This window comes from Caretta caretta, chromosome 4 (genome assembly GCF_965140235.1).
Source record: "Caretta caretta isolate rCarCar2 chromosome 4, rCarCar1.hap1, whole genome shotgun sequence".
Classification (NCBI taxonomy): Eukaryota; Metazoa; Chordata; order Testudines; family Cheloniidae; genus Caretta; species Caretta caretta.
The window spans coordinates 23,256,968-23,272,385 of NC_134209.1; the positions used below are offsets into that span (position 1 = coordinate 23,256,968).

At 39.6% G+C, this 15,418-nt stretch overlaps 1 protein-coding gene across 8 annotated transcripts in view; it reads right to left on the bottom strand.

The window, feature by feature from the left end:
* Positions 1-15,418, bottom strand: part of SLC4A4 (solute carrier family 4 member 4) — a 259,907-nt gene that overhangs the window by 113,250 nt on the left and 131,239 nt on the right. For 4 of the 8 annotated variants that reach the window (XM_048846797.2, XM_048846799.2, XM_048846796.2 and 1 more), the window contains exons 7-8: positions 10,829-10,924; positions 1,926-2,002 (exon numbers count right to left, since the gene is read on the bottom strand). In XM_048846797.2, coding sequence (XP_048702754.1) covers positions 1,926-2,002; positions 10,829-10,924 — 173 coding nt within the window. The remainder of the gene's footprint in view (positions 1-1,925; positions 2,003-10,828; positions 10,925-15,418) is intronic. The other 4 variants (XM_048846802.2, XM_048846805.2, XM_048846801.2 and 1 more) reach the window with 1 other exon arrangement.

Sequence of the window (15,418 nt, forward strand, 5' to 3'; positions counted from 1 at the left end):
TGGGATCCTTATTACAAAACATTTTATACTATATTACATTGCTGCTTTTCCTGTTAAATACAGAATTTTGCCTCATGTTTCTTTCTATGAATAAAAATATTCATCAAGGCTTCCTTACAATCAGAGAGAGTGTATGTGTAAATACACACACACACACACACACACACTTTGAAAGACATTACCAACCAGAGCACGGAGGATGGCAATTCCATCCTGTGGTAACTTCTGAGGTTTTACAATTGGTTTTTGTTCCACGTGGGAATGAAAGCATTTTTCTGAAAAACACCGTTGTGTTTTTGTTCCACTGCCTGTTGGTTAGGGAGCTGGCCTGAGATGTGAGAGACTCAGTTTCAGGTTTTTGCTCTGCCTGAATTACAGCAGAGCTCTTCATCCCCAATTCTTCTGATTCAGGCAAAACAAGGACTTGACCCTGGGTCTAAAAGATTCCAAGGCAGAACCTCAACCCATCTACAGCGGGGGTGTCTTGCTCTCTCAAAACCAAACTATCTCCACAAAATGATTTGGCTTTGACAAAACTGGATATTTTGGGGGGAGAAAAAAAAATAACTTTCTTGGAAGTAATTTTTAACAGATTATTAAAACTAAGATTAGACGGCAAAACGTCTCTCTCTATTCTTTCTACTTTGTTTACTACATGCATTTGACTGCAGTTTTTGCATAGTCCATTTCGGTGTTTCTCCAGTCAGTTCTTTCCCCCTTTTGTGTGAATCTTCCACAGAGCAAACAGGGAGAGAATTTGTTTTAAATCAGAGAAATATGTGATAGCATAAAACACAAAAATTGGCTGGGGGCACTGAAAGGCAGTTGTAGAACCTGAAGTTATTTTGAACTCTTTTTCTTATAGCGACTGTGTCCATGTGCCCCTTTAACACAAAAACCCAAATAAGCAGCACCAACATTGCCAGCAACTATCACTGTGAAGGACTTGAGCCATTCTCACCTGGCTGATCATAAAATTCTCAGGGAAATACATTAACTGTATAATTCTCCTTTGCATCAAGAAATAAAAAGGACTAAACAATGTAGAAAAAAAGAAAGAAAAGATGCCACCAGAGAAACAGTCACACCTTGAGAATCTGTAACAGAAGGATGATTGAAATTTGCACAGAGCATTTATTCAGACACTAGCTTTCAAAGTGTTCAAATAAACTTACTCTTTAATATCCGAAACGCTCTGAAAAGATGAGAAAACACACCAAGGAAATGAGTATGATTCCCTCAGCATGTACAAAGGCACCAAAAACACTGTCCGATTCAGAGAACCTCAAACAGGCAAATTATTGGAGGCTAGTAACAAAGATGTTATGTTCATTGACATCACAGGTCTATCCAATCCAACTTTTATTTTACTTTTATATATCATCTTCGTTTTCTTTTAAGACCTTTTTGGTCAAATATGCATTTTTGAAGCGATCACTGATAAGGACTTCATCACCCAATAGAGGAGAGTGCACACCCTGGGGTACAAGCAGCTCCAAGTCATACCATCTACTATGAAGTGTGTTGTGGAACCTAGGCTAAAAGTATGCATCTCTCTTTCAACATGAAGAGGAAAGCTGGAGATAATCAGAAGCTAGATGTTATCCATTCACTTCTCAAGGAAAAGGACAACATACTTTGCTTAACCAGTCAATCAGCAATATGGCTGCCAGATCTCTTAGTCACACCACAAACTACCGCAAGCAGTGGTTGCTTCATCTCTGATACTACCACAGCTGCTGCGTTATAAATGGCTGATACTTACAATTGAGGCGTTTTGTAAGTGGGCTGTGCAGAGCACCTGATCCATCTACTTACCTGTTTCTTGCCCATCTCTTGCACTCCAGTTTTATGGTCAAATTCTCCCTCCAAACTCACCCACTCCATCGGCACAACTTCAAATGCAGTCAGAATTTGAAGCTTACCTGCTCCTTGTCAGGTTTGTCAGAGATGTCGTTCAGACTGGTGGAAGTCAGGTTTCTATGGGTCATGGCTGGACTGCCTGCAAGGACAAGGTCAATACCAGTTAAGGCATCTGTTACAACCCTGCAAAAAGGGCACAGAGGGCCTGGCTATAGCACAACCTTCCAAAGGGCTACATAAGGAGGGCAGGGTAGTGGGCCAAATTGGAAAAATTGTAGAGCCTGATACAGGGTGCCTTATGGAGTTCAAAGTGGCAAAACGGGTAGAAGGAAACTAAAGTTTCATAGGATCTGATCCACAACATTACCACGTTAAGTATGAAACAAATAAAATAAAAGTTAAGGCACTTCCAAAAAAACAAACAGAGTTTGAGCGCTGCTCCTGGACATGTTTGACAGGTAACACCTCCTACAGTCGTCCCCCCAGTTAATAGAATAGGAAGCTTTCTAAGTAAGCCGACCGAACAGCTGGTTTAATCAACAATGCTTACTGGGAGCCTGTCTATAGTATCAGCGGATGCTGTTTAGAAGAAATTCCTTTTCTTCCAATTACCTTGTTAGGCATCCTCCCTGTCAACCATAGGCTAATTCTGAGATTGCTAAACAAAAGAGAAAGCTAACTGCGCATCAACTTGGTGTAAACCACTGTAATCAAAAGGATAGCGGACTGAAGTTACCCAGAAGACAGAGGCCAATAGTTTAAATAGGTGGACTTAACCTCTCTTTCAAAGAGGTGATTGACAAGATTCACACTGCTCAGCCTTAAAATGTCAGTGAAGTAACCTAGCAGACCTCAAGGCAGCAAAGCCAGAGAGTAATTGTGCGCAAGCTTATGGACAATTATTCCAGTTGAACCTTATGTTTTCAGGCACTGCAGCAGAGAGGAGGAAATACCTTAGAAAAATAAGCAGCCACCAAACCTTCACCCATTTCTAAAATTCTATTAGAACCCTTTAATATTTTATTTAAAAAAAAAAACCACCCACACACAGGAACAGTCATAACCACAAGAGAGGAGAAGAAGAAAAAAATCAAACAGCAAGCCAAAGAGAGACATTGATGACAAATATAATACCCTCAATCTGAAAGGCATGTCAGTTTCCAAGTATGCTCTTTTTATGGTTCTGAAATGTTAGGATATGTTCTCTGCAACTTCTGCTGGAACCAGAAGTTCTGACATACAGCAAGAGAGGCTGCCTGTTACCATAGATTTTTCTAGTCAGGACCAGAAGAGGAGATACAGAAAAATCTCAGAGTGCTGCTGTAAGATTTCCCAACCAAGTTTTCAGACTCTCGGTTGGGATAGGTCTCAAAATAAGCCTCTTAATTTATGAAGGTTTGTTCAAACTAAAATCCAAACGCCAGGTTTCCAAAAGAGATCAGTACCAAGCAGCTCCCACTGTTCACACTGGAAGCTGCTGGGAGCGGAGCACTCTGTGAAAACCTGGTTACTCCATTCAGGTGCACAATTAGGAAATGAGCTATTTTGAAAATCTATTCCTAATGTTACGATATTCAACCACCTTCGCACAGCTGGAGAAGTAACTCCGGTGCCAAGATTGGTAAGCAACTGACACCCTTTGTTAAGGCAACAACACTGCTCTCAAGCCCCCTTTTCTGATAAGGAATTCAATTAAAAACTTCTGGGGCACAAGTGATATTATGGCACCAATTTGATTCATCTTCCAATAAGTAAGGGGGAGGGATAACTCAGTGGTTTGAGCATTGGCCTGCTAAACCCAAGGTTGTGAGTTCAATCCTTGATGGGGCCATTTAGGGATCTGGGGCAAAAATTGGGGATTGGTCCTGCTTTGAGCAGGGGATTGGACTAGATGACTTCCTGAGGTCCCTTCCAGCCCTGATATTCTATGATTCTATTCATCTTCTGTGACACTGAAGTGGTGCAAGTTAAAAAACAAAATCCAGGGTCCTAGAACATGTCTACCTAACTTATTTATCCAGGACGGGGACCAGCAGACTGCTATTCTGGTCTTCTCAAATTTCATAAATTTAAATGACATTCAGTAGGGATTTCCTAGAGGTTCTATAAGAGGGTCACCAGTGCTTAGGGAAGTTCCAATTTACTTTCCTTTTTATCTCCATTGTTAACCTTACTTGTGTATACAGCATGCACATATATATACACATATATACACACACACACCCCTCTCCGCTTTTAAGATGAGGCTATCTATACATATTGAGACAACTTGCAAGTAATCAAAAGGGTTTGGACTCACTGGGAGGAAAGTAAATGGACAGACTCAAGATATTTTTTTCCTGATCCAGTTTTAATTACAATATTCACATCGTTTATTATTACTTTGAACAAGAATGGCTAAAAAAACCAGCAGTAAGCAGCTGAGCTTGGATAGATGCTATGAAAGGAGACCCGCAAACTTCCTCCCATCATCCAAGCCAACCCCATATAAAATTTTCCCAGAGTACCTACCCGTAAGGGGGAAATTACATGCCTGAGACCAGTTATGTGCAGCCTCAAATGTTCCCTGATTTAACTTTCAGTATGCCAACCTTAATGGTGCCCCTAAAGTTTCAGTAAAGTATCTGATTTGTGCTTTGTGTATGTATGATACATGATAAACAAATTCACGAGGGGAAAAATCCATCAAATTTGCCTGATGGCATATTTAAGGCTATTCTACAATATACACCTTTGCTTTGGGTTTCTGAAAACAACCTTCCTCATTTTGAAAAAAACGTAAAGAAATATTTGCCACAGAGCATAGAAGAAATGGAGAAGCAAAATAAGGCTGGATTCTTTGAATCCTATAGTGCATTATTAAAACCCAGTGATATTTCTTCTTGCATTTAGTTGATTCATTAGTTTTAAAAAGTTACAGACAGGCTGCCAATTCTGGGAATTATTTTTTACACAAGTACATAATGTACATATGGGTTAAAAAGAAAAATTGGAACAGTGTGGAGAAGCATGGAGGGGAGTTTTGATCATCTGAAAGCAAAGACACAGGGAGCCATTTTTTGTAAATATAGAACTTGTTCAAACCAATAATTGGTATCACACAGCTGGGTGAATTGAAGCAAAAGGTTTCTACCGAGTGGCCTTTCCTATCATTAAATGAGAGATGAAACAGACAATATTGACTACAGCTGAGCTAAACAGCTTTGAAGAAGTTCACATACCGTCGAAGATGTGAATGCTCATGGGTAGGGCACAGAATAGCTGTATCCCACATTCACCACCTACCCATTGCTATTGGGCTGGGTAGCCCGGAATGCTTGTTGGCTGCAGCAGCATATGGGGAGATGTTGGGATTGATTTCTCATTGTCCAAGAAGCTTTTCTTCTTGTCATATGATCTCCAAATCTTGGCAGTGGCTGCAACTATTTCATATGGTCACTGAGACAGGCCATTGCAAGAGTGGCTTCAAATTTAAAAACAAACAAAGAAAAAAACTTTGGGGTGGGAAAAAAAACCTAAAAACTTGCCAATTGCTTTATTTAAAACAATGTTCCAAGCTGTTTTAATGCATTTGAGAGTACTCAGAAAAGTTTTGGTGCTGATTTCTGCTGTGCTGTTATGGGGAAGGCTATTTGCTCAAGGTGTAATTCCATTTTCTGTTGACTGCACTGGCCAAAAAGATGGTCCTGTTGATGAACTAACATCTGGATTTCTAGGTCCAAACCTCGAATGGGCCACACATGGACTGAGTCGGGCAATTTCCAGCTACTCAGCAGTAGATATCTGTCCACATCACAAAATTTGGTGGGATCTTTCTTATGAGATGCCCAAGACTGAACTAACATGCCCAGAATGCTGTATTTTAGGTTAACAGATTCATAGATTATATGGCCAAAAGGCACCACTCTGATCACCCAGTCTGACCTTCTGTATAACACAGGCCATAGAATTTCCCTTAATTAATTCCTGTTTGAACCTGAGTAGATCTTTCAGGAAAACATCCAGTCTTGATTTACGATTGAAGTACATTGGTAGAAAAAACTGTTAATCCAAACAAGGTAAATGAACTCCAGATCAGAGGGGCTCTCCAAAAAAACCTGCCCTTCCAGCTACCACTCATATTGCTAGTGAGGGGCCTTCAGATCAAAAGTGGGGAGACAACAGCAACGTCACAGTAACAACACTAGGTTTCCTCCAAATGAAACTTCTCAAAAAGGGTTCTGTGATCCTGGCCTTACTTCAGTCAGGGGCAAAAGTCCCACTGAAGTCAGTGGGGGAAGAAAGTGACCCTAAAGAAAAAGTCATATTCTGTACCACCTTCTGTTTCTGAGAGGCAGAGCTGTAGCCATCTCAGCTGTAACTATGGCATCGCTACTTGTGATGCGATGATGACTTACTTTAGCCACAAACTAAGTCCAGACGTTCTACTAACCGCTGTGAAAAATAAATAGGTTTAACCTTGGCATTTTTTTTTCAGGCAGAAAGGCTTTCGTCTTCCATCAAAATAAACTGCAGGTAATCCAATCTTCAGTTGGCTAACCTCAGCGTTAAAGAACAGCCAACAGTCACAGCTGGAAAACAAAGGACCAATAAAATAACCATTTACTCTAAATCTCAAGTATGAACACTTGTTCTTAATGTTTTTGGCTGTACATTAACTTGCATTTTCACGTTTATGAATCCTTTCTGATGGAGACTTAATGCCTGATCCTGCTAGCACATCACTCTGCATTTTATAACACAGCAGTTAGTGCACTTTGCATGCACAGTTGCTGATTTTATAGGATGCACAGCTCCCAACACCTTCACACTCATTCCCATCCCAACCCACTGGATATCAGGGGAAAGATTTAACCCTAATTCCCTACGTTTTCAAAACAAGTCCTTTTTCTTTACTTTCAGTAACAGCCGTGTGGCTAAATCACCAGCTACTTTTGGAAATTTAGGAGTAACAGGTGTTGGAAATACTAAGTGCACAAGAAACCAGACTCCTGAATTCAGACTCTCACTGAGAACTGACCCTAAAGGAGCATGTAAATAGTTTCAACAGATAGCCACAACTAGGTTCTTGGATCTTGAATCTTCTTTTAAAGGAACCCTGTATGGAGAGCAAGTGTCATCTTCAGGTTAACTCCTCGTGTTTCTCTTTTTTCGAGGGAGTCACAATTCCTTGACTTTCCTCATAGATAAGAAAACTTGAGTGCAGGAGGTAAAGGGCAACATTCAGACCTGGTATAAGCAGCTATCACTCCTAATTATCCTGGGTCTTTAACGATGAAACACACCACCTGTTAAATTCAGGCCTATTTTTTCTATCTTCACTTGGCACAACAAGCTACAAAGTCTTCACTCACTGTTCTGTTCACCCTTAGACCTGTGTATCAGAGCCTAAGGAAGTGCCTGTAGCCGATGGGAAGAAGTGAGCTTCTCACAATCCTGACTGAATATAGCTGTCAGGTACAGATGACGCATATCTTCAGCTCCTTTTAGCCACCTGGCCGAGGTAGAGTATAGGCTCCAACACCTTGAGCTTGCAATACTTTGCAAGTTTCACATCCACACACCACATTCTTCCAAGACATTTTATAAGCACTGGTGTCAAACTCTGGGACAAGGTCTTCAGTTCAGGCCAGGCACAAATGAGCACTTGCTGCATTGGCCTCTTCAGAGCATGGATGGGAAGCTGCAAGCATTGTATCTGTACCAGTTGACCTGACCCTCTGAACTGCATCCCAGCATGCACTGCCCTGCTTTTAAAAGTTACCCAAAAGCTTCTCAATACAAGACGATGGCTGAGCAATGTGGCATGGATGCTTCAGGACTCCCAGAACAGCATAACAGATGCAGCATGTACGGATCTGACCAAATTTCTCTGTCAAAAAGCAGCACTGCTGCATGGACTGTCGCAAAGACAAGCAAGACCACCCACCATTTAATGCCATCAGTCCCAACGCAGCTGCTTCTTGTCTGAATGTAACAATATCCCCACCATGGCAGGCTCACTGCATTAGAGACTGCCAGGGAGAGGTTATGGGATGTCACAATGCTACCAAAACCTCCCTTCCACCCAGGGAACCAGCAAAGGGCCAGGCTGACCCAAAAAGTGAGCAGGGTCATGGTGACACGACCATGGTAACCAGGGCAATGTGCGGATTCAGCGTCTCCCCTCCTCCACATCTTCCCCTGGCCCGGCTCCTGTAAAATCCCCAGCAGAAGATGAAGTTGCCTTTCCTCAGAGGAATACCTAAGAGGAAGCAGCAGTTGGGATTCCAATCTCCCACCCATTCACACTCAAGAAATACAGCAAGACTTGCTGGTTCAGGGAGCTGCAGTTTCTAGTCTGCACCTCCCAACTCCAACTGAGGTGACCCTGACCTCAAGTCACTAAAGATCTTTAAGCCAAACTTTATTTATCCTTGAGCTAAGATCCCATTTCCTACAGGCTGCTTTTCCAGTACTGGCAGGAGTTACATCTAGGAATTTTTCCATAGGCTCACAGAAAAAAAAGAGCGTTTCCTTGTGGGAAAAACAAAACTGTAAGATATGAATGGAGTCACTTGCTACAAGAAAGAAAAATGCATACTGAAGAGAGGAAAGGACGAGTGACGAACCGTGGAGAGGGAAGAAGAAGAAGAAATATGATTTATAAGACAAGCAAGCAAAAAACCAGCAGCACTTAAACGGCCTCGTGTTAAAAAAGTGTGCAACTAAAAAGCGATCCCACCTAGCATGTAGACATCAACAGCTGGAGAAATACAAACTTGAGTAGACTCTGTTAGTAGCATGTGGCATCCTTGCTAAACAACGTTGCCACAAAAGCAGGGATGGCCAGAGGCAGTTTTTACCATGAAAAACTAGTTAGTCCCAGTTCAAGGCATTTTTTAAAAACTGTTTCATTATGCACACCCCATTACATTTAGTTTTAGTTACATATTCAAATTGTGGTTACATAAGGCAGTAGATTCATCGATTTTATTTGTACAACCCTAAATTAAAGTACAACTGCAGTGGGTGTACTGCTAATATATGTAATTATTATACCGAACATCAGAATGTCTGCATATATTTGGTTCAGTATTTTCCTCCAAGAAGGTATACATGTCATGACTCATTTCCGTTTTCAATATTATATAAAAGTCAAAAACATCTGGTTATATGAACATGACAGTAATGCAGAGGGGTAGGCTTGAAGCACTAAGCATGCGGAGTTGCAGACTGCCGGTCCAGGTCCACTTGGCCACGCAATATTCTGTAGCAGACCGACTTTGACGCAGTGGATAGACCAAGCCTATTCCTCAGGTTTGAATGGATGTATCCAAAGCTTGAAAAAATTCATTCCATGCATGTTGAACAGGGATGCTTCCCCTTCTCTCCCTCCCCGTTTCCCAGTTTAATCCAGATGTAAGCCAGTTTTTACCAGCACCCTGTCCTAAACTAGTTTTTCCTGGGAAATTGCCAATACTGCACAAAAGTTCCATGGCTTTGTGCCAACCAAAAAGAATGGGGCCCTAGAAATTTCTTTAAATGACGTGAATTAACACAATGTTATTCACCCCCCAGTGGTGTCCTGCTACTGAAATAAATACAATATAGAGGCAATGTGCTAGAAATTCTAGCAACGCTGACTCAGAAGAAGAGAAAAAGAACAGAAAATAGAGTGGTGGGAAAAAAATTTAATCTTCAAGAGCCCAGCTAATACACTACTCAGATGCAAATAAAGAAGAGTCTGGGAGCAGAGGAACAAGAAACCATGCTATGTCAATCCTCAGAAGCTCATTCTTCTACGCAATTAGATTGGAAGAAAATAATTTCTGCATTAAAGTCCTAATTCAGCAAAGCCCTGAAGAACATGTTTATCTCTAAAGTATGTGCCGCATATGCTTAAGTGCTCTGCTAAATAGGAATAATTTCCTGAATATGGGCCAAATCAACTAACCATTTCTGTGATATCAGTAATGTTACCCCTTGGATTTATACAATCAGGTGCTGGCACAAAAAAATAAACCAATCAAAACCTCTTCAACTTGACATTTCATTCTACTAATAGGATGTATAATTACCTTTTATTATTCTGACAACTTAAATGTTCACAATTCAAACATTTGAAGATTACTAAAAACAACTATGTAACTTTGTAAAGAACCCAATTCTATCATCATTGTATTGATGGTACCTTGCTCTGAAAGCAGTTCCACTGAAATCAGCAAGACAACATGAAGAGCAGTGGTAGAAACAGGTCCTGAACAAAGCTCAGCTCATCACTGAACAATACATTTGCCAGCTCTGTGATATATGGAAACCTACATAGATGCATATTTCATTTGTAAGGAACTGAAATTAAACTTTGCATTTGTAAAACATTGTACAACTGGCAAACCTTATTAAAAACTTTCTTAATATCAGATATTTAAATACATAAATAATAGGTAACTTACTAAATCTAATTCTTTAGTCATAGCTGCTTTGAGGGATTGGTAATGAGATTATGGGGCCTTTCACCTGTAGTTTGACAATCTGACTTTGTTCCAGACTGGAAGCTGTTACCATGTGTTGGCTGTTCAGTGACCTAGTGAATGAGTTCATGGTCTTGGTCTGGTCCCTAGTAGGAAGGCGTCTCCATCAAAAAACCACCATATCCATTGCCTCTCATTGATAATTTCAGTGGCTGACTTAGGAGAGAGACAAGAGTCTGAATCGGAATGGAACCGGAACTACCACTAGAGGATGGAACTTCGAGAAAAGAGCAGGAAACACTGTTGGGGCATCCCAGGGACACATGAACAGCTATTGCTGTATCTAGTCTATGCAGAGAGGAGTTCCACTCTCTCTCTGGCTATTAATATGGTAGTGCATATATTTAAGAATTTTAAGTGCTAAGTGTTCCCCCTTTCTATGTTTCTCCAAATTAACTCATTCACCTGCAGTGGCTCTGCCCTCCCCACCATGTTCCCAATCATTGACTTACTTAGCCATCCCACGCTGGGGCTGCGCTGCACCCGGATTTCATCATCCAACGTGCGGGTTGCTAGGCAGGGCACAGAACTCTCAAGTGGGCTGCGTGCTTTAGTGTTGAAAGCAGAAGACAGAGCAGGAGACAATAGCAGCAGCGAGGAGGAGGAAGAGAGCAAAGTTAAGTAGTAAAAAAGCTAAAGCAATTGCACAAGCAAGTTAGGAAAGACAGTGTTCGAACATTCACATTGTTAAACACACAAACCCATCTCTCCACATAGCAACATTGTTCTGGGAATAGCTCTTAGGAGGACATGAAAAACCCCATTCCAATTTCACCCTTCAGCACTTGGTCACTGTGTCTTGTAGGTTAATACATACTGGTCAAAAAGTTTAAGCCTGGGTGCCTAAAGTTAGGCATCTAAATCCAAATTCACTTACCTAAATAGCCTGAATTACAGAGCAGCCCCAGCTCCCAGGGGAATCTATAGGGGCTGCAAGTGGCCAGCATCTTTGAAAAATTAATCAGTTCTCAAAGACCACAGCTTTGAGCATCTTGACCACTGCACATAGCCAGATATACAGCAATTAGTGTTCTGTAAATGTACTCCATTTTGTGGTACCTTAAATAATGCTAATGACTAATTCTCCTGCTGTTTTCAAATATCATTTGAAAACATCTCTTTTCCTCCTAAATCTCTGTCTCCCTGTGCTGTTATTTAACTCTGTTCCTGTATTATTCAACTCTACAGAGACTTGGGACACAGTGTGTATGAAAGACACTGTACAAAATAAAGCTAAATAAAAGTGTTCCATTGTCAATATTCAACATTCTTTGTTGTACTCTTGAACACGTTCTAGCCTATAAGAAGCATTATAACAAACGTGGTTATTTTAAACACTTCTACTTGCAAACTACTGGTGTCAGCTCAGAGAAAAACAACCAACCAACTCAGCATCCTCCTCCTGGCAACCCTCTATATAATGTGCACTAGGTATTTAAAAAACATACACAATACACACCGTGCTTTGTAACATGACTATGTATTAAGGACACACACACACTCAATTTTCTATTGCCTTTTTTCTGCTCATTTGACTGATTTACTCATTTATCAGGAGAGCTGTCGGCTTGCATGGTGTCGGTGTTCAAGATTCTAGCAAGAAGGAAAACTAGCCCTCTAACAATGGCTAAAATTTATAGTGCATTGCATTTTTCCGCTTCAAAAAACACCGATGAGCATTTTCTAACTAATCCTCATATACCTGCATAATGCAAGGTCAGTATTATCCTCATTTTACAAGTTGGCAAACTAAGATTTGTGACACACACTGAGTCAGTGTCAGAGTGGGGATTAAAAACTCAGGAATTCTGGTCTTCTAGTCCTGTGTGCAGCCCAATACACTAAGTAGATTTTCAAAAGCTTCTAAAATTTCAGGACTGGAATGCCTTGCCAGATAGCCAAAGACTGTTGTGAAATCCAGTGCCTAAAACTATTGTTCCGTCTTTCTTAATAATGCCATATTCAGTGACCAGAAAGGAAACCTCAGAATTAACATGATGAACACTCAGAGTCAACTTACAAAATGAGATGCAATAGTGCAGTCCTCTTCCTCATGCTGGAAACCAACATTTCAATTAAACATTTTTGAAGCTATTGTTGAAATTATTGCAGATTTTATGAAGAGACATGAAGGACAGTGCCTTTGAAAGAGCAACTTTTGATAGCTCCAGCCAACAAGATCCAAGAGAAGATCTTTGCCTTGTCTACTTTTGCTTACCATCTGCCTCTTGTTCAAGCAACAGAGTACTTGAAATGAATAGCCCATATTTACTCTCCTCCATCAAATTATGATGATGATTAGGAAATTATTATGATTTGCACAGCCTCTTTCATATCAGTGGATCCAAACAAAGCAAAATGATTTCTGGGGAAAGTTCCTCTTGTAAACAATGTTGGCTGGGCAAGACCAAGTCTCAACCCTAATTATACATTTGTGAATAAAAACATTTATTGCATACCTTTGCCATCGAAGGATTTTAAACTTCAAAAGTGTTTTGGCCAATTTAAATATCTGTCGTTTTAAGAGAAGTAATTAAACAAATGAATTGGGAACAGAATGATTGTGCCAGCCCCTGTAATGAAGAGATGGTCATCCTGGGTGAGATTTTCAAAAGGCACCAAACCAGCTGCCATTGGAAGTCTATGGAAGTTGGGAACCTAGCTCCTATTTGTGCTTTTGAAAATCTCCCCTTCTTACAATGCTGAATTTTACACACATTTCACATATCTCCAAGTAATTTTAATAAAAGCGAATATGAAAATGGATTTTAAAAACACCGCCGTGGTCTTTTCCAAACTATTTGTGCATCACATCAAATTGTAACAAACCCGTATTCTGCAATTTAAAGACATCATGGACACTAGCTGAGCTAGAACCCAAGTTCTTTGGCTCCAAACATATAGGCCTCTACCACCTGAGCTGCAGATTATCCATGAGACATCAGCAATAGAAGCAAGAGCTCCTCTGTGGGCTAGCCAATACAGGGCAACAGTCGAACACATTGAGTGAGCTGCTTCTTAAGAGTCATCCCACGGGGACTTGCACATTATAAAGTGAGAGTACAAAAACAACTAATTTATGAGTTAAGAAATTATTAAACTTCTGTTCATTCAAGTTTTCCTACTGTGAAATGTATACAGAACTCCCCAGATTCCTTCCCCATAAGTGACACGAACAAAACCAAATACGCCAAAGATATATATAATCATCAACCTCACAGAAGCCTAAATGTGTCAATGCTGGTAATGTCACCAACTCCTTTGTTAGAATATGCAGGGTTTGCAGGATTGAGTCCCTCTTAGTTTTATTACATAACTGGATTTTGCTATCTCAATCTTAATATAAACAAATAGTCTGTTTCTCTGTTTAGTTTCTAATAATTATTTCTATATTCCTTGTTTTTCTTGCTACCTTTGATAGCATACAGGTTAAAGTGTATCAATCCTAAACTTGCTCATGCCCTTGTTCTAAAAGAATAAAAAGTAAGTTTTTTTAAAAGTTAACCCTTTTCCAGATGAAGTGAGTTATCGGATGTTAATCTTCATACCATTTAATGATTCAAAACAAAATTATTTGTAATTCCAGACATGTGACAATTAAAGGAGAATTACATTGCAGTTGTTTAATAACAAAATGCTCTTTAAACAACAAAAATTGGCAATAATCCTAAAAGAGGCTTTACCTTCAAGTTTTTTTTTTTTTTTTACTGTTCTTCCTCCTTTTAGGATAGTAAGTGACCTAGTGCTAAAGAGAAGGACATACAAAAGAAAGTGAAACTTCTAAGCCTAGTTTTATTTTCCAACCCAAAGGGCAAAAAGCAAAATGGGTAACAGGTAAATTTTATTTTCAAAAATTATTTCCATTTAACAATTTTTATATATATATATATATATATATATATATATATATATGACACTGTCCCATATATATATAAAACTTTCATCTTGACAGTGTCCCATTAAATATAGAACAGAGTTCAATTCTAGAGCTAGCAGCGATTAACAAGAATAGCCCATGACCCTGAAAACACTTACATGTGTGAGTAATTTTATCTATGGCCCATTGAGGACAATGGTGATTGACACGTGTTTGCAAGATCAGGGCCACGGTATAGTGATGTGTGAAGATAACACAGCAGGGGAGCTGTAGCACAGAAGGAAGATCCTAAATCACTAGGATCCACCACAACTGCTAGTGTAGCCCTCACACTCAAGAACACAAACACTGTAAAAACCGCTGCTCTGTTCTAAGTATTTACTTTAAAGTGTGTAGATGTTGTGAGTAGAGATAACTATTTTAAAATGTAACTTACATGAATGAGCTTTTTAATAACTTCCTAAATTAAAGTGTTTATAGTGGGGGAGAGATGTCAGGAATCTTAGTCAGCTGTAAAGTATGACTACTTCACACAGAGTGGACAACAGGGCCAGCTCTTAATGGAACCTCAGATAAATTCCTGTTGACTATCAAATGAAATATATACAATCAAATCGCTCATCTGTTTTCTGTTTTTTAGTTTATAAAGGTAACGTTTCCAAAGAAAGCTATTGGAAATCCAGTGGCAGATAGGAAATCTACATTTTTTAAAAAGAGCATAGTCATACAGTTAAAATATTGTTTAGTAAAGAAAACTATTTTGAGGAACAATTTAATAAGATCGGATAACATGTTAAATCACGGGTTCCAAACACACATTTAAAAATCTTTATTGCACATTAAGTGCCAATAAGTTATATAAAATGTTGAGGTTTAACCGACATGTAGTAGGTTATATAATCTAGTTACACCTCATTAAATGTCACTTCCTCAAAACTTTTTTAATGAACATACACATCATTGTATAAGCACAGTCAAATTAATGGTAACTTTAAATTCAGTTTGGTAACTTAGTTTAAATTGTTTTAAGGGTGGACTGGAGGTTAGAAGTTATCTGTTCTAATATTGGCAGAACACAGAGCAGCTGTTTAAATATCTTATCAGCCTATAAACCTATTACACAGAGACCTGAGAAGTAGGCAAGGCACAAATCTCTTCTATGGAG